General features: G+C 41.4%; 1 protein-coding gene and 1 long non-coding RNA gene across 3 annotated transcripts in view; one reads left to right on the forward strand and one right to left on the reverse strand.

The window, feature by feature from the left end:
• Nucleotides 1–1352: 1352 nt before the first annotated feature.
• LOC125883706 (meiosis 1 associated protein) overlaps nucleotides 1353–20360 on the reverse strand; it is a 43669-nt gene continuing 24661 nt past the window's right edge. For both annotated transcript variants that reach the window (XM_049568184.1, XM_049568183.1), the window contains exons 6-13: nucleotides 10057–10212; nucleotides 9789–9948; nucleotides 5693–5834; nucleotides 5474–5537; nucleotides 5215–5357; nucleotides 4015–4130; nucleotides 3799–3880; nucleotides 1353–2052 (exon numbers count right to left, since the gene is read on the reverse strand). In XM_049568184.1, the coding sequence (XP_049424141.1) occupies nucleotides 1825–2052; nucleotides 3799–3880; nucleotides 4015–4130; nucleotides 5215–5357; nucleotides 5474–5537; nucleotides 5693–5834; nucleotides 9789–9948; nucleotides 10057–10212 (1091 nt within the window). In that variant the 3' untranslated portion in view covers nucleotides 1353–1824. The remainder of the gene's footprint in view (nucleotides 2053–3798; nucleotides 3881–4014; nucleotides 4131–5214; nucleotides 5358–5473; nucleotides 5538–5692; nucleotides 5835–9788; nucleotides 9949–10056; nucleotides 10213–20360) is intronic.
• Nucleotides 6203–7767, forward strand: LOC125883707 (uncharacterized). The gene is made up of 3 exons (XR_007448589.1): nucleotides 6203–6234; nucleotides 6376–6740; nucleotides 6897–7767. It is a non-coding gene; the product is annotated as an uncharacterized LOC125883707 (long non-coding RNA).

Raw genomic sequence — 20360 nt, forward strand, 5'->3', positions numbered from 1 at the left:
TCTGTTAAATTCAACTCTGAATGAATTTGCAAAAGCAGATAGGGACACTTTTGTTAACTGTCGCTCGGGCCCCATTAATCTGGTGACATTTAACGAAGAGTGTGGCTGATGTCGCCTGCTGGGTTATAAAGGAAGAACTTTGGCTTCGGCCTTATGACCTTTTTGGGGACAGAGAGTCTGCTGTTGTTCTATCTGAACAAATTTATGAACACATTGACTCTCCAAGCTTGTGGTGATGAAGAAGAAAGTACTGAGAGAGAGAGAGAGAGAGAGAGAGAGAAAGGACGGAGATGGCGAGAGAGAAGTGGGTAAAATGTCAGCGGACAGTTTTGGAGGTCCGGTCAAATTCTCTTCTGAGACAAAAGGATCGTTGTGGATGTAATTCGTGAATGCGGAAGTCCTGTGACATCACAACGCCATGAAGTCATTTGCCACTGGGTAGTCCCTAATGTTATAAGGTTCAGCAAGGGGGAGGAATGGCGGGAGACTGATTAAGCCTATGTGTGAATATGTGTGGCTGACAAAGCTGCTTGATGAGGAATAAATTAATATTAGTGACGATGGATGTGCACATGAGCATGACTCAGTGATGAAATGTGTGAATGTAATATTGTGCAGAAATCAGCCAGTGACGTCACTGCATGAACGCCATTCACTTCCTCTCCAAATCTCAAACACAGAATGGAAACTGCTCTTCAATGCCAAACTTTGGTGTCAACCTAAAAGGACATACTGCCATTTTTTTTTTTTTACATGTTTTCTGTCGTCTCTGTTCTCCTTCCATCCACCCCCTTCACGCTGCCTTTCAACCGCCAGAGAGCAAGCTGGCTGTGGGGGTGAAGGAGAGCAGAGAGGCCCCTCTGTCTGCTGCTTTATTCACTGTCTCATTAAAACAGTGAAGCTGTGTTCAGACCGCGGCTTAAGGGCAAAATGGAAATGGAATGCGCATATGTGTGTTTGTCTATAAGTCACTATGCACTATGGCACTATAGCTGCAGTATGTCTGCTTTATTGTGCCTGAGCCATAATTTTGTAACCACTTTCTGCCTGTCTAGATTTTTTTTACGCTGCTGTGTGGTAGTGGGTGTGCTGTAACATGGAGAAAAGACTTCCTATGCATCCTTTAAACTCTCTCTGATCTGCCACACCACCCACCTTTTGTTCTTTTTTTATCATTACTTATGGCTTTCTGTTCCTTCCCTCCATTTTTTGACTCTTTCCAGGCCTCCATTGTCCCGCTGTTTCCCTTCTTTTCATCTTTTCTCCTGCTTTTTCATTGTTCACGGTGTGTGATTTGGAAGTTTTCGCTGCCTCAGCAATCTAAAGATGGCAGCGAGTCGAAACTTTCCTTTCACACATACACACACACACACACACACACACACACACACACACACACAGAGGCGTGCTAAATTCAGATCTGGCTAATACTGTTCATGCGGTGACAATAAATAGAGATGAATTGAAGTATCAAAAGAAGCTGTAACCCCCCCAGAGTGCAGTGCAGAGCAGTGTGTGTGTTCGCAGTGTGAGACCGTGTGAGTTTATGTGCAAATCAGAGTGTCTTTCCCTCCTTTACAAAGTCTTTAAAGCCTTTACGAGCTGCCTGATTACTCACAAACTTTACAATGGGGACCGATTAGCCAAATGTGCGTGTGTGTGTGCTGACTAAGCTGCAGTTCACTGGAAAGCCCTTTGAAGTGGCAGGTCAGGATGCTGAAGGTTATTAAAGTGCATGTGGTCAATGACTTGTTGAGGACGCACTACCCCTTCTCTCTCACACTCTTATCTCCCTTTCACTGTGTTGCTCTGTCAGCCACTTTCTTACTGTATTACCATGGAGTCATCATCATCTTTGTCCCCCTCCTGTCGAGTAGGGGCTGGGGCCTGACGGCTTCCTCTCCCACTGCTGCTAAGGAGCTTCAGAGCTGGACGAGAGGCCTTAGCAGGAGGAGGTCCCAGGAAGGAGGAGTGGGAGGAGGATGAGGGCAGAGGAGCCACAGTGGCCCTGACCTTGCTGTTCATTCCCACTTGGCGACCCTGGTTTTGTGGCTGAGTGGAGACAACACACAGGCTTTTTATTTCAAGTTTAAGCCTTGAAAAACACTTATTCAGTGCTGCTTAAAGTGATATTCAACTTTGATCAAATAAGAAAGGCAGGAAAACAAAGAGTGCGATAAATGAGAGGAAGAGAAGGAGGCTCTGGAGAAGGTGGAACAAAAGAATTTCAGAGGAATAGAAGAGAGGAGGAAGACATTAACAGATACAAACATCACGGGGAGAGTTAAGGGTTATGTTCCGCTGTAGTGAATAAAAAGAGAGCGTGCCAAAGAATAGGACAAAACCAGAGCAGAGCGGATGAACATTTTCTCTGTGCTTTGCCGCTGTAGTGAACTATTTGCATGTCAGCAGCCTTATCGAGCCTGATGAGTCACACTGCCAACAGCTACACACTCTCAGGTCACAGTGGGCCTCAATGGATGGAACGTGGAGGGATGAAAAGTTAAGATTTTTACACGTGTCTGTAAAAATGACACCTACCATAATAGGTGTGAAATTTCTGTATATTATGAGTTATTTCCCAGTAGCTGAGTTGTTACCAGACTGAGAATTTTGCTAATATATCATGTAACAAATACAAATGCATCTAAACCTATATTTTGTGACATAAAACCCTTGCACATTAACTATGTTATCTTTAAAAATGAGTACTGGCATGTCAGATAGTTTTATCAGTCTTTGGAACTCATTATGAAAAATAAAAAAGAAAGATTCACAGCATAATTGGAGTCTGTTTTAAACACTGAGATAACCCATTCTCTTCATGTATTAAAGTTTTAGTTGTAGGCCCATGTGCATCCTTTTATATAGACAATAAGTGTATATTCATATTTTAAGCACTGTACTTATGTGAATTTTAGTACTGGCACTTTACACACGCTTCTATTTTATGGTACTACCCCACTACAATTTAGATGTAGATGTCTACATGAAAATTTAGTGAGTTTATGAAATACAAAACATTGTTAAAGATAAACCACTGGTTCTTTTCGGCTTGTGATCTCTTGTATAAAAATCGGTGAGAGGGATCTTGTCATGTGTCAGATGTATATGAGTCGCAGTTCCCCCAAAGAGCCATTTCCCCTCTAAACTTCTCACATGGTTTCATTTAAATAACTGCACAAATGATTCAGTATTTCAAAAAACTTTCCCATAAATCATGTCACGACCTCCCAGGTTTATCTGGCGATCCTTGGTCGGAAAGCATTGGACCAACTATATATGAAGTAATTAAAACTAACTCCACCTCGACCTGCCACAACAGTGAAATACTGCTGCGTACACACTGGTGCAACTGTATTAATAATATAATGTATTACAACTTAACAGTCACATTTCTGCAACAAGACTACGTTTACTTCTAATAGGTTGAGTAAGTTAAGCTGATAATACTTATGACAATTGCTTAAGTATGATTGTTTATGCAGGACTTTTGCTACATATTACATAAAAGACTGGTTTATGCTTGCTCTGTGTGTATACACACTAAACTGCATAGGGTCAGTGCTGCCATCTGTTGAGTAAGTAGGGAAGTGCGAGGTGAGGAGGAAGTTGCATTAGTAAAGCACACACTCCAGGCACACAAACTTTATGGTGTGTATAAAAATATTACTCCTGCTTTGTGCTGTCAAACTGCTCCTGTCTCGTGTTATCACCTTTGCTCATGTAATAATCATTGTGCTCATCTTTATGAGCAGCATCATGACCTTTACACTGCCATAAAGCTGCTGCGTTTACCTGCCGCTGCTGTTTGCTGCCTGTGGCTTTAGGGCCCTCTAGTGGTTGAGACTGGTCTCTGTGGGCGGCTGCTGGCTGCAGCCTGCAATCAACAACCATCACCATCAATATCACGTCATCTTTGATCTCCATTACATCCAAATTATTCCACTGTTTTGACATTATCACAAGGGCCACACGGATTTATTTGCATCATCGCATATACCCCTCTCTGACCTGTATGGGTATCGTGGCTGTGAGAGCAGGCCTCTGCTCCTGAGGTGCTGGTAGAGGTTACTGCTCACAGACAGAGGGTTGAACACACACTCCTCATCCAGCTGAGCGAGACAACCCTGAGAGAAAACAAACATCATTCCAGTATCATATGCATATCTGAACATCTGTTTGTCGGCTTTGAGAACATGTACACGCTGTTTACACTTTGCTAACATGCAAATAAACTAACTGGAGGAGTTACACACATACAAGGCTATATCCTGTCCAAAATAAACACACACAACAATATGCTGACAACTGTTTCATTCTAAAAATGAAATTAAAACTTAAAATGATTGCCCAAAAAACAAAATCAGAAGTGTTTCTACCCACGATAACCATAATTAATGTCTTCTATCACAATTTATATCTATCTATTTTTATATATATATATGTATATATCTAATAATTTGTATAGCCCCCCCAAAATTGGGCAATAGCAGATCTGAAAAAGTTATCTTATCTGATGAGTCTTGATTTCCGCTGCAACATTCAGATTGTAGGGTCAGGATTTAGTGTAAACAACATCAAAGTATGGATCCATCCTGCCTTGTATCAACATATCAGGCTGTTGGTGGTAGTATATTGGACTGAGGGATATTTTCTTGGCACACTTTGGGCCCCTTAGTGTCACCTGAGCGTCTTTTAAACACCACAGCCAACCTGAGTATTCTTGCTGACAATGTCTGTCCCTCTATGACCACACTGTGCCCATCTTGCAGTGTAGCGCGCCATGTCACAGAGCACAAATCATCTCTGTTGTTTTAACATGACAAAGAGTTCACTGTACTCCAATGGCCTCCACAGTCACCAGATCTCAATCCAATAGAGCATATCTGGGATGTTGTGAAAGAGGAGATTCGCCTTGTGTGTGTGCAGCTGAAAAATCTGCAGCAAAATCTCTGAGGAATGTTTTCAACACTTTGCCACAATGTATGAAGGCAGTTCTGAAGGCAAAAGGGGTTCAAACTCGTACAAGCAAGGTGTACCTAATAGTGGCCCATGCACATATACAGTATATATCTCTAGATGAGTGTTAGCTACATATTCAATCCCCGATATCAATAAACACACTGGTGACAAAAATCTATCTATTTTTGGAGCTCTGGATGCTTCTGTCTACTTCTGTAATTAGTTTACAATGAACAAAGGTCACCTGACCTGTATAGTGTGCATGGCATCAGGTGCAGGTTCCTGAGTGGAGACAGGTAGAGAGCAGGGCAGCAGCAGCTCTCTGGAGACCACAGGCTTCAGCAGGAGGGACAGAGACAGGGACGGCTGGAGGATGTAGTGAGAATACACACCTGTGTTGTACACAAGCACACACACAGGGCATATGAGTGCACTCACAAGGACCGATCAATCCACAATATGACTCTCTCTCTCTTTCTCTCACACACACCAACACACACATATGGACCTGGGCCTCCTGCTGTGGACCTCTGCGCAGGCTCCACCTGCAGCAGCAGGAACAAGTCACGACTCTGAAAGAGGGAAAAACAAATGTGACATCAAACACAGAGGAGTGCAGAGAATGTTAAGATTCAGATTATTTTGTTAAAAGGTAAAAGGGAACATGGTTTCTTTCTTGTAAAGAAAATTGTCAAAAGATGAATGAACAGCGAACACATTCACACACCCTGAGTGTGTGGCCGAGAGCGTGGAACAAGTTGTGGTTGCTCTCCATGTCATCCCAGTCCAGCTGCCAGCAGGTGGTTGGGCGGATCACCAGCGGCAGGCCATACAACACACTCTCACACACTCCGTCTGCACGCAGACTCCTGCAACACACACAGCCTTGGTTAACATGCAGAACTGAAATGACGGACTCACACTGTAATTTGCTATGGTAACGGCACGGTCTCCAATTGAAAAAACAAACAAGCAAAAAAAACCCACTGTGAACACTGAAAGTGAAACATTTTATGTCAAAGCAGACTTAATCTGCCTTCTCAAAGTTCCTGGAATAGTTTTCGGTAAAGCACTGTGCTGTGAATTCTCGTGCCCTCTAAATGGCGGCCCCTGGTGGACAGAACACTCACAACATCTGAATCCAATCATTCCCCTGCTTGATGACCAATTGCAGACAGGTGTGCTTCAAGCCACTATATAAGGCCCAAAGTCAGATCTGTAGATCTCTTTGCTCCCCATCTAACATCAGTGCCATGTGTTCCTGAGAATGTAAGTATGTTCTGTTTGTGTCATCTTTTTAGTCTGTTGTAAGCTCATTATGAATTGCAATTCAGTTCAACCTGTGATTGTTTTAATTAGATGATTAGCACTTCCATCCATCTGTTCATCCACTATCTTCCTCTTGTCCAGGGCTGTGGGTTCAGCAGGCTGAGTGAGGCATTCCAAACATCCCTCTCCCCACCACACTATGCAGCTGCTCCCGAGGGACCCCGAGCCATTCCCAGGTCAGCTGCTTCAAGAATCACCACCTTGAGGCCTATGTGTCCCTGTGATCCTGGGAGCTGTGTTGTCGGGGGTAGTAGCTCCTGGTAGGGTCTCCCAAGGCAAAATGGTCCCAGGGGAGGGGCCAGACTTGGCAAGAAAGGAGGTGTAGCCCAGAAAAGGGGAAAATGTGTCCCCCTTCTAGAGCCAGATCCTGGAGGGGAGCTCGCCAGCGAGTCTCTGATGGTTGGGCCTTGACCCATGGGGCTTGGCTGTGGGCTACCCACTTGCAGGTACAGGCATTGAGGTCAGGTGCACTGTGTGCCGAGAATGCTGACCACTGTCAACATAGTTTTTGGTTTATGTATTGCTTGCATTGCAGGAAACCTTGGTTCTTAAATGACAAAACATAAAAATCTACAATTTGTCTCTTAATTTGATAACCTCAGGTGGTCTGCTAAGTTCCCAGAACCTATGAAAACTTATAACTGGCAGTGTGCAAACAAATCCTCATGAGCGGAAACCAGAATGACATCCTCCCAGCCAAGGTGAATGTTAATGGTGACCGTCCTCCAGCTTCATTTAAATGTCGCTACTGTAAATCATGACTCATCAGTATGTAAAGCACACATGCAGCACAATACTTCTGGACTGGCCACTATGCAGAACACACAAGCACAGATGACCTCCATCTGCAGCTCCTTGGAAATGTAAAACAAATGCAAATGATGGAAGAAACTGTATACGTATTGTAGATTAGGCCAGAATGTCTGCTTTCTATCATCTGTATGTACATTTACATACAACACAAGCAGCGCTCCCCTCTATATGTGATGCTGTATTTTTAAAGGAATGACTAGCTTTTAAGCCACAGCTTTTTAGATCAGTTGTCACCTACTGATCAACCAGTCGTACACTAGCTGTTTTAAATCTACCTAAAACTCTGTTCAGAAAATTATGAGAATACATGAAGTTTCCACATGAATCAAAGGAAATCAAAAGTTCAAGGCTTTACAAATCAAATTCCAAATTTAACCCAAGCACTCTGATTTGCTACTTGTTGTGACTTTATCAGTAATTTGTTTGACTTAATGCACTTTTAGCCTCTAAAAGATTTGATTATCTGGAGATCCAAAACAACTTATTCTTGGTGCTGGTCAAAATGCAAAGTTGCTTGGAATCATGCTGCATGCCTTTCATCCCTCTTCCATGTTTGGCTTGATGTATACCTACTTCATCAATAAGGTTTATTAAATTATTATTTTATTCCTGTAACAGTAATCCAATGTTTTGCAAGGAATTTTAGATGATTTTGTTTCCCCTTGGCACGTTTTAGTTGTGAGTAGCTAGTCTTTACTATCATACATTGAATGTTCAGTAATCTTAATAAGCTCAATGTTTTTGTTGTTTTTGTCTGTCTTTTTGTTTTGTGAACGATGAGCATGGAACTTGTTTTTGTCTCTTATGTATATACTCTGTCAGGCATGTCCATAGTCCTGCCTGTGGCCCATGGACTGATTTTAATTAAACAGCTTGATTTTAAAAATATACTTTATGTGACCCACTGCACAATATTGGCAAGCAAGTTCACTTGGCATTTGTTTTGTTCACCACACAAAGGCAGGACTATTATACAGTTTGTAGACATGCACCAAGCAGGAACTTTGAAGGGGAAATTAATGTGTTTTTATACACAGATGGTACACATGCTAACAAATGGTTACCTAACAGCAGACATATACTGCTTGGTAATAGGGGTGTAAATCACAAGTTTAACCACAGTACAATATTTTATTGATTCTTTGGACAACAATACAATATTTGCTGATATCACAAAGTCTGCCACGATACGATTTTCAGCTCAGGGGCCTGTGACGGATATGAGACGATATCAGTAAATATCCTCCTTATCTTTATCTTGGCTGCTTACCATTGTCTGCCTGGTGTGAGGATGCTAGCACAGTTTGAATGTTTAGGAAGGAAGGGTGCTTGGATGGAAATGGTGACACAGATGTACCATGAGAATATCAAAATTTAGGCTTGTCTTAAAGATGACGATATGTAATTGCTGTTTTCACTTTGTATCGATGATACCATATAGATGATTCCTGATCATTGTATCGTTACATCCCTACTAAGTAGCAGACATGGCCACAGCAAAGAAGTGTAAAGTTGCCATTGAGAGCCAGCGCTTTTTTAGAAGCGGTGGAAAGTTAAATACTTTTTCACTGAAAGATGAAACAGATGCATTTAGCTCATTTCTATATTATCTTTATTTTCTAATAACCTCGGTGATGCAAGAAGCAGCTGGCCCCCAGGTATGTTTCAAACAAATGTCTATTTAAGTTTTAGGCATTTAAGGCATAAGTCCAAGGCCATTTATAATGAGTGCTCCATTAGAATAACTTTAAATTCCTTCTGCCACACTCTGCTTGTCCTGCAAGGAAACACAATACAATATAAGGACATTATAGTCAGCAAAGCATTATCTGTGTTAGATTGTGCATAAAGAAAACTGGAATAAAAATGAATCAGTGTTTGTGCTGCTGTTCTGTGAATCCATATCTCGTTTTGTGCCTGTTGGTAAGTAGACTGTGACTTCAGTGACTGATAAAATATTTACAATAATCGTTTGTTTTCATTCCCTGTAGCCAGTTATATTTCCTATTTATATTGAGTCCCTGCCCTGTCCTTGGTTACCACTGTGACCATGTCTCATGAGTTCCTACTGTATGAGAATAAAAACATCTCTTCACAAACAAGTTGAGGGAACATGTCGACTCGCTTTTAAGCACGAAGCAATTTTTCTGCCCAGCTCCAGTTGTTCTGAGTGTTTTCCAGCATCGGAGCAGAACAAAGCGGACTCTGATGTGATGAGAGAGTTTCATCTAAGAAATATTCCACTACTCCCTGTTGTCAGAATGGAGCCATTCATACACAGGCCAGAGTTTTACTGGACACGCACAACATCACACACATGGCTAATGGAGCATGCACACATAATCGTATACACATGCTTAATCTCTCCGTTACTCCAACAAGGAAGCATGGATGGGGCTGGAAAGATGGTTAAGGCAGACATATCTAGACCCTCCCTTTAAGGTTTAAACTTAAAAGGAAAAAAAAAGTTCATCTTTTCTATCACAGATTTTGCTTGTTGCCAAGCGATCATCATCAGTGTAAACAGATTACACTTCCATGTTGTGTTTAAATGTGCAGCAGTAATATTTTGTTATTCCATTTACATGAAGCTCAAAAAGCACATGGATCGATCTGAGTTGAAAACAACAGAAGGTGACTTTTCAATGCATCTGGCTTTACTAAAAAGCCCTGTCTCTTACTTGACTGCTTTCAGTCTCTGCGGCTGCTGGCTCTGATTGGCTGATCCCTTAGTGGCAGGCAGGAAGTCCTGGATGCTCTCAGTCTTCACTCCGAGGTTGGGGTTCAGTGGGATGAGGGCTGGGCTTATCAGACGCTCCTGCATGTCACACTTCACACACACTACACAGGTGACAAATGTTATAAAAAAAAAAGTAGTGTAAAAAGATACTGGATAGTATGGTAACATGCCATCTGTATCTCTATGTCATGTTTGTGTAGCACCTGTACCTGGAATGGGACTGTCCAGAGGGTTGGGCAGCAGGAGATGCAGGTGCTCTCTGTCTCCTGCTTGCTCTTGAAGCCAAATCTTAAATACCGTCTCCATGGCGAACACGCTGTTTTCCACCCGCTGCAGATCAACCTCTGTTCCCAACATCAGAGAGTCTGAAGATGGACACACAGAGGCATCAATATTTGGATTAAAGGTAGACTGTGCTGACAGAGAATCTAAATTTGAGGCTGTTATATTCATGAGACGGGAGATCTAAGACTTTTTATGCACACAAAAGACTTAGTATGTCTCTTTTAAATTTTGGTCACAAATTAGTTAAAATCTGTGTCCGTATCTGTAAACTCTTAGAAAGCATGCACACATATGGACAAAATGAACACACAGTACCAACAGATGGCTCCATCTGTGTCTCCATACATTGAGCATAAATGAGCTTTAAGCCTTCTCCAATGTTGTTTACAAATATTTGGCAGTGCATCCAACTGGCCTCACAACTGCATACCATGTGCAACTCTGCTTCTTTGTGCACAATAAAGTATTAGAAAATCAGGAGCAAAACCAAAAGTGTTGCATTTTTAATTTTGCTTAGTGTACATTCCTTGGATAATTAACCATTTCCATCTTTGACCACTAGGTGGAAGCAAAATCCTACCAATTTTAATTTACAGCATGGCATCTGAGATTTGGCAGACATTGAAGACTCTGAGCTTGGTGTCATCTGAGAGCTTCAGTGTCTCTGGATCATCCAAAGACATTCTTAAGCTAGACTGGATGAGAGGGCCTGGCACTGATTTCCCAAGGGAAAGAAGTAGAGCTGCATTTTGGATGTGAACTGACTACGAAGAGGAAAAAGCAGCCTCTATAGTGGTCTGAAATCTGTTGCTTTTCTGGCAATTTTCAAAATGTTAATGTAGATCTCAGACTCTCCTCTCTGATTTTCTATAAGTACAGTATGCCTTATCCTATAGGACAGAAAGCAGCAGCACTGCTCTCCTCTCTTTCCCTGCTGACTTCCACTTATCATTACAGAAAAGAGAAAGAGACCCTCTGGACCTGCCCCACCCTCCTCTCCTGCTTCCTCTCTCCGTGTTGTCATCCCCCCAATGTCCATTTATTATTGCAAACTAGACACAAACCTCACAGAACATCCCTCTTCTCCTCTTCTTCCTTTCCCTCTATCTGGCGTTTAATAGTTAATGACCCATCAGGAGATAACTAATGGGACTAAAGGGAGAGGAGAGGATCAGGAGGCACTGCGAGAGCGAGGGAGGGCACAGATGGAGGAGAGGCTGACAGAAGGAGGGGGGGATAAGACCGAGAAAGAGCACAGAAGATGGATGAAGAATAGACAAAGTATTTAAACTCTCCCTGCCAGAAACTTTTAGAAAGAAAATGAGAAACTTTAAATTCCACGAATAAAATATGTCATTGGTACTTTCATCTGTCAGAGGCAGCTACAGTACAGAAGCTATTTTTGGTTCTGGGCCAAAGTTTCCAAAAGTGCTTCATCCAGAAATAAGTACTTCATCTGAGGGGAAGGAATTGTGTTTGCTAAGTTTTTTTTTTGCTGATGGACGTTCGTCGTCAGATCCCTGCTGAGTGAAGGCGAGAAGGATGAGGGGAGAGAGAGGGAGAGAAAGAGAGGAGATTAAGTGGGTAACAAAGCGTGTACTAATGGCACTTCTGCTTTACAAGTTTTCCTTTTATGTGTCAAAAAAGCATACTGTAAAGTCAAGATACTTTGCTTTCAATTCTGACACATGCCACATAGCTCTTGCTCTTAATATGGATTAAAGAACTTGTGTGGACTCTCAGATACTTTGGATCAGCAATAAAATAAGACCCGCATCCCTCTGTGTATCAGCATTGCTGCCTTACAGCACAAAGTCTCAGAGAGAAAAAGTGTAAAGAGGGAAGAAGAAAGAGGAGAGAGAAGCTGGATCAATTCACATGAACCTGAAATAGGTAAAAAGACAGAGACAGAAAGGTAAAAGCTGAGGTAAGGGACCTTACAAGGACATGTACAGTCAAAGGAGGCGGACAGGGAAGAGGAAGACGGAATGTGTTCTTGCCATTATGGAAATGTGGAGATAAGAGAAACATCCTTGAGAGAACAACAGAGATGGAAGAAAGCCGGTTGAAGCAAATCAATCGCCATTCCTTTAGATAATGTCTGTCTGGGGAATAGGAATGGAAAGAGGAGGAGACGGAGTAAATGACAGAGAGGGAGGGAGAGTAGAGAGAAAGAAATATGGAAGTTGGAGTGGAGAAAAGAACAGAGGAAAGTGTAAATTACACAGAGAGACATAGCAGGAGGAATAGGGAGAAAGGACAGGGGAAGATAAGATGAAGCAGTGAGGAAATGGATGTGTACGCTGGGTGAGGGATGATGCCGGATATGTTTGTAATTAGGCCATGAAGTGTGTATCTCTGTGTTTGTGTGCAGGAGAGAGAGAAGGAAAAAAATGAGGTGTATTGCTTCTTATAGTCGCATAAATAACTCGAGACAGTCCATCATGTGTGTATATGTGTGTCACACTGGTTGCGCTACCGACAGAGGAGGATAGGTGAGAGCAGTTAACCTCGACGTGTGTGTTCAGTGAGTAGCTGAAGTGATGCTGCCTGCGTCTCTCCGCCAGGCTTATCTGACTCCGTGAGGAATGTGTTTACACTGCTAAATCCTCCCGCAGATGTCTCTCCTTCTCAGTCTTTGCTGAGTTCATTAAATGTTTGTTTACTGTAAGTACGCAAGATAAAAAAAAAATCAATCATGTGTTATCACTTCTCTGAGCTAACACTTATCTCCATGCCTCTTGGTAAATATCCTTTCTCTGGTGTAATAAGAGATTAATAAACTATTTAACTATGAGCCAGACCAAGTGACCCGTCCCTCTGACCTACAAGCCTAATGTGTTCCTGCATCTCATTAGCATGTCCTCTGTATGTGTGTGTGTGTGTTTGTGTGTGTACACGTGAGAAGATAAGTGTGACACACATGCTGAGGTAAGGATGCAGGGTGTGAGCTGTATCTCATTTAATGTGTGTGTCTGCATACGGTACAGTATGTGTGTTGTAAATTCACATGTCCTCATGACTCACGTTTGCCTTACACATACATGCTTTGAAAATTAATAAGGAAGATTAATTTAGATTTTAATTGTGCCTTTTCAGTTATATCCCCTTTAACCGCAAAGCCACCAAGCTGCCTCAAAGCATTTTCATCGCATCTGTTGCAACGGTTAAAACAGTTTAGATCTTAATGGCAGGAACAGAGTACCCGTTGCTGACTCATCACATCCCTGGAAACACACATCCTTTAAATGCCTCGCCCGCTTACTTTTACATTAGCATCTCTCCACTGTCTCCACCTGGCTAATGATCTAAGCGCTCATCCTGCCCAGATGACTCAAATATGATTCCAGATGTTGACTGATGCTGATGTACATCTAAGACACGACAACCGTTTGATTATTTTTTTTTTACTTTAGTTGACACTTTAGTTGTGCTGTGTAGCTGCTGAAGCTAAAAAAGGCAAGCATATTTGTGATTCACCTCCACACACACACACACACACACACACACACACACACACACACACAAATAACCCTAAACACTTTTTGATAAGATGAAAATGTAATGACTTCAATTTTGCTGTAATTTCCCCAGAGATATTCATTTTTTTGGTTAAACGATTAGCATGTTTTAGTGAAGGATGTTTTTTTTCTCACCTCTGTCACTTTTAATTGGAATATCATCCGTGGGGAACGTAAGTATTTGATCTGTAATGATCTATTTTGAAATCAAAACAGCGTTAAAATGAATCCGACTAATGTATTTGTTAGCTGTCATTTGGCTGTTGGCAGGCTGTTCGTATCACCCACATAATCACAAGTTAGTAACTTTTGCGTAACCCACATGATCGAGAGGGCTGCATTCATGTGACCAATGTGCTGACGGGAGTAAAGAAGGAAGTGGTTTATAAAGAGGCAGGTTGGGGTGGTGGATTGGTCACAAAACATAGGACTTTCCCCCAGGAGACTGGCATTCAGAAACGTGAGAAACCAAATGAACTCTGAGTTATTTCAAGGTACATCTTCACCATGTTTCTTTTCCTAAACCTAACCCTGAGTGAATTTACGTCAAGTATATATCTTTGTTTTAGGCATTGCCTACAACCTTCCTTCTGGAGTAGATCAGGCATGCTAGCTCTGTAACTTCTTTCAAATCTCTCTTAAAAACACACTTTTTAGGAATTGCTTTCTCTTGAGCAGGTTAATCTTTCATTTTGCTTTATGTATTTGAACTGTTTTAGTATTTCATACTTCGCTTATCATTACATCAATTCTACTTTTATCTATTTATCTGGCAATTTGTCTTGTTTCATTTTTTGAAAAGTGCAAAATAAGCTAAGTTATTATCATTATTAAAATGACAACCAGATATCCACCAAACCGGCTGAGGCCACCTCCATCACTTAAACCCCCAAAGACATGAGTGTCTCCACAACCAGATAGGCACTTATTTTGCTCTGCATGCTGGTAATAACATGTTAATCACTTTGGGGAGATAACTTAATTTCTGTAACAGACATTCTTCTCCCTCTCAATCTCATCTCCTTATTCACCCTCCCTGTACCATTTCTTTTCCTGATCCTCAGTTCCCTCTGTCCCACCCTGGCCCTCGCCCAGTAATGCTTCCTTTCATTCTGTGCATTAGGAAGAGTGCATCATCCTCATGACCATCGACCAATGTAACATTAGCTTGTGTGGGGGAAATTAGTGATGCAGTGAGCTAATGCAGCTCCACAAGAGGAAGCAGAGCAGTACTCTACAACCCTGTTCTCACTCATTCATTTAGACATGGATCAGCTTTACCAGCCACGGATAATGGACACTGTGCTGCATGGAAGCTTTTAACCATTACAGTGTCTAATTCCAGAATCATCATGGAAGGAAAACTACTCTGAAGTTTGCTAAATTACTTACAGAAAAACAGAAATATTTGGGTATTATTTGCACTAACATAACTATGTTCAATTGGGTATTACAAGTAAGATCATGAGTTGATTAAAATGATGATTTACTTGGTCCAGTTTCAGATCTCTTTGAGGTCTGTTTATCCATTTGCAAGACCTTAATTTTTTATGTAGATTATGGCATCTTACTGATAACATCTCCTCCAATGAAGTCATAGGACAGATACAAAACAGCTGGAGCTGGAGCTGGAAGGAAACAAGCTTCTTCTTCTGTGATAGTTCAATATAAATATTCTGGACACTTACAGAGATTAAGCTCTCACATTAAAGGATTACATGAATGTATTACTTGGATCTCATTCAATTGGTCTGGCCATCAATTCTATTGGTTATGATAGCACATTACTCACCAAATAATCGTTTATTCAGCTATCGTTATATCACTAAAAATAAAAGACAAATCTCAGCATTTAACTTGTTACTAACAAAAGCACCCCATTTGAAATGAACCACAATTATCCTTTAACACTCAGGCTGAATAATAAAAGTGCATGTTTTCCATCATGCTTTCATAGCTTACAAAAGTATTACCCTATTAAATTTTCACTCTCAGTTCACCAGGTAGCTCTCATTATGTAATCTAAAGAAAAATATCCTTTCTTGGAACCAATGTGTCAATGTCATACAGAGGTGAGTCAACCCTGTAATTAAATCCCCTGACACAAACTTCACAAAATGTACATAAACATGCATTGATGACCATCTGTGGAATTTCCCTCCGACATCCATATTTCACTTACAGACCGCACACACTCAGTCCTTGTCTGTCAGTGTGTCTGTGTGAGCATTAATGATGAATAGCTCATTGATGTAGCTTGAGACCGTGACAAATAGGACATTGATCATCTGGTCTGAAACAGAGGCGCTCGACAAACCAGCGGCTGTGTGACCTAATTGCCTTGCAGTCACTTCTGACAAAGCCATGCGGTCACGGGGACAATTAAATCTGACGGACACTTGGAAAGGATGAGAGGACGGCGAGGGGGCGACAACAGTCATCTGGCTGTCATCGCTGAGGATGAATAACAAGAAACAAATACTTGAGTGGGCAAAAAAGGGGAAATCCTTTTATGACAGCTTGTTAGGTGTGTTACCACATTTCTTGTTTTTTTTTATTATGTACATATGCAAGTGTGAGTGGATGCTGCAAAAGCAAGCATCAACATAAAAGAAGTCCCTATTTTTTCTGCTTTTAATTGAGCAGCCAATAAGATGTCTCTTGTATGCAACCACAAATCTGTCCCCTTACCAAACTAATATCAAACTAATCATATAAACCTTGGTTGTTAAGGCAAATATTTCATATTATAGTGAGTCCGATCAGCAGACAGACAGAAGTAAAGTGATGGCAAGAGACTGACTGCCTGGTTTCAAGCAGAATCTGGAAATAGGAGAGGTGGGAGAGAAGGACACACAGAGACTCAGACCCAGCATGGCAGCTGGACGACTTCTTTGAAGCACTTGAAAAAGACAAGAGGAGGGAGGATGAGAGGAGCCCTGCAGACAGTATTCATGGAGCCACATAAGAGAGGACAGAGGGAAAGGAAACCAGGAAAGATGATTAAAAATGACTGATATCTACTTTTTAGGAAGTATACTTCTTTGAGGACCAAACAATGACAACAGTTAATCACAGCTGTAACTGAATTAAACATTACTCAGAAAGAGTCCACTTTCCAGGAATCAACAAGCGCTCACACTCATAGTTAACCCTGCACGCTTTGTAAAGAAAAAAACAGAAAGAGGACAAGGAGGAACGATGATGGTGACAGAGCAGACCTATAAAAGAGGGCGTGGAGAGGAGATGGGTGCACAGTCGAGAGATTGCAGAGGCGATAGCAAATAACAAACCTCTCAGAAGAAGAAGAAGGGATGAATGACCTTGTATTCCCTAAGTGGCTTGAAAGCCAAGATGAGAGAGACGCACAGTCTATCTGTGTATGCTCAGATACAGATAAAGATGACAGGAAGAGAGACAGACATGCACGCACAAGGAGCAGTGATTTTGTCCTCTGATTTTTGTACTGTCAAATCGGTGGTTAGAGAAATAGAGAGAGGGTAAATGAGAGGAAATGTGATGAAAATAGAGGAGAAAATAGGAGGAAGTAAATTCGTGAGAAACGAGCAAAAGGGTGAAAAGAGGAACAGAAAATGTATTATTGCAGAAGAGAGATTTGGAAGGCAGAGGCTGTGTTGGAGATTAACTGATGTTTCATAGATACCAAATTCAATAGTTTAGACTAATTTCGGTACTTGTTAAGATGTAAACTAACCTCCGGCAAATGAAATAGAAATCGAAATTGAGTTTAATTGCTGTTTTGTGACGATAAGACAATCCTAGCAGGTTGGATTTTTTCTCAGTTAAAGCACAGAAGAAAAAATGTTAGCATATTCTTTAGCAACACTAGTGGTGTGGTTCCATGACTGGCAATATTGATCCTTCAGGTGGTTGGTTGGCCCCCCACTTTGGTCCTGACTGAGACTACGTCATGAGGTGATGAGGACAGAAGAGACATGGGTAGTCAGAGAATGGTGACAAGAAAGTTTAACACTCTCTAGGTGTTTAATAGTTGCAAACTACTTTGATTCTGGCTGATCAACATTACTTGCTTTGAAGACTCATTCATTTTTAAAGCTAGGTAGCTAGCCCAAGGCTATTGGCACCAACCATGTCACCTTAGCTTGTCAAAAAGGGGGTTTAATAACACTCCAAATTTGGCGAGGGAACAACTGGCATGGCCACTTTCAAATGGGTCCCTTGAACTCTCACCTCAAGATTTCTGATTGAAAATGGGTTCTATGGGTACCCACGAGTCTTCCCTAAGCACGAGAAGGCTTGTTCCCAGTAAATGTATTACTCCTTACAATCAATGTACTCTTTCGAATTAAAGTTGTATATTTATCTTTTTGAAGAAATCAGCCTATCTGAGGACCAATGATTCACCTAACACATGTATGTACTGATCACAGACTGTATATAAAGGTGGACAACATGACAGCTCCCCAAAAGTGAAGCCGAAACATCTTAATTGCCCCCTAGTGGCTGGCTGCAGTATAGGTCGTAAAGCCTGTCTTCTCTGTTAGTGCATAGGACATTGGCTAAACTAAAAACTGATACACATCAATTTTTTTTCCCATTTATGGTAGTTTTTTTTTTTTTTTATCACAATAAGTTTGGTTTTAATTAGTTATTCAGTGCTATAAAATGGGGATTTCACAAAATGACTAACAACTCTGTGAGCCAATCAGTGAGCTCGCATTCAGTTGTGCTGGGACGGAGGTTATGGGCAGGAAACTCGATACCTTGGAAATCACTACTGTTCAGATTCTGGCTCCAAATGATGTCACCAAAACAAGATGGCAGTGACCGTATTTCAGGTATTTTAGCTTCTCTTCTGTACAGTAAGGGTAAGTGGAGATTCGTCGTCCATCTTTTTATACAGTCTATGATACAGACACACATTTAAACTGGATTTTTTTGTGGAACTCAAAATGTAAGTGCACCAGTATTAGTCTTTGCACATCTGATAATTAGAGGTATTAACTGTAAAATAAGAAGCCAAAGTATATCAGTGGGCGATTTCTTGTCTCCATGTTGACATTGTTGACAACTAGCCTATATAGACTACTAAAACAGCATAATGAAATTTCTTTAACTTAATTATGACTTTTGGTTTTAGTGTGTCACCACGTAATTTTCAGTGGCCATCCCTACTTTAAGAAGTAATTTCCTTCGTTTTTTTCTATATGTCTTTGTCTGCTCGCTTTCTCGATCTGTCTTCACCAAACATCTGTTGTTCTGAAAGAAAGAGCAAGAGATGGGTAACTGAAACAGCTCTCTTGAGCTGCAAAATATGTAACGGCTAACCGCAACCACAGGAAGACTCCACCCTTTAATGTCTATCAGCTGGTTGATATCAACTTTTTTGCTTCCTGCTATGAATATGTTTGTCAGGCTCTACTGTGGACCTACACTGTTCTAATCTCCATAAGATCTGTTTTCTTGTGACCTTATGACTAACTGGGCTGAAAATGGTTAAACAGTACAACAGACAAGATCAAAAGATTTATATGAAGAGTGACTGACAGATTTTAGGAGGGGTTAGATAAAGAATGTTGGGTGTGCATGATGCGGAGCAACCAGCCATCTCTCAGCGTGGGACTAATAGGTTCCATATCCTAGTGTGAAGAGTGATGCCAGTCTCCATCTGTACGACCACCTGCTGCTCTGCTAACGTCACACAGAGGTGTGAACAGCCTGACCTTGGCACCATGTGTGTGGTAAGATGAAAAACATGCTCACCTAAAATTTATGCATCCTAATATCAATCATGTGAAACCATATTTACATATAAATACATCCCCATTCCTGCAACGTTCTTGCTATTGGCTTCATGGCCAAATAATCTGTGCAATGTGCTTCCTGCCTGTGTGAACATTTTGCAGTAGCTGTAGTTGGGCGTGTGCACATATGTCAGCAGGTCTGGGGAGGGGTTTCCTGCCGAGCACCTCTGTGCACTCTTACCCACCACACACTAAACTGAACTAGCTGACTGTGATGGAAAAGTTAACTAAATGAAAGAGACAGAGAGACAGAGACTGAGAGGGAGAGAGCGACCTCAGGTTGAATCATTGCAGGTGTGTGGCTGTAATCACTGCTGAGAAGGAAAAAATCTGGTGGAAAGTTGTTTTTTTCACTCAGAACCAATTACACAAAAATGTAGAAATGGTGTTTATTAACATCTCACATGAGTTGAGTTTATACGGGAGTGTGCTGCACAAGGTTGATGGACTTAGCACGTCACAAATACCATCAATAATATCCTCTAGTTACTCCCAAGGTAACATACTTTACAACCTAGCTAGCTCTGGAGGATATCACTTGATTTGTCCATGCGGGAGTGTTGAAGCCTCATATCAACTTCAGATAAAAGTTTGCTTACATGTTTTGCATGGGAGGAAGATTGTGGATCAGGAAGTAGTCTTCTAATAGCCCCTTTGAAAACTGCAGTATTTACAGCAAGTACAACCTGTTACATTGTTAATATGGGCACCTGACTGTCATTAAGATAGACTTCAAAAATGTGATCATACCTTTAAATGAATAGTTCAACATTTTGGGAAATTTACTTCTCTTTCTGTCAGTTAAAGTTAAGTGTACAGCCAGCAGCTCAGTCTACAGGAGTTTTGGGCCAATCTATTCCTGTTTCACTGTCCCAGAGAAGAAATCTGGTCTGGCACCTTGGTTGGTACAGATGTTCGGCC

The sequence above is a fragment of the Epinephelus fuscoguttatus genome, linkage group LG23 (assembly GCF_011397635.1).
Source record: "Epinephelus fuscoguttatus linkage group LG23, E.fuscoguttatus.final_Chr_v1".
Classification (NCBI taxonomy): Eukaryota; Metazoa; Chordata; class Actinopteri; order Perciformes; family Serranidae; genus Epinephelus; species Epinephelus fuscoguttatus.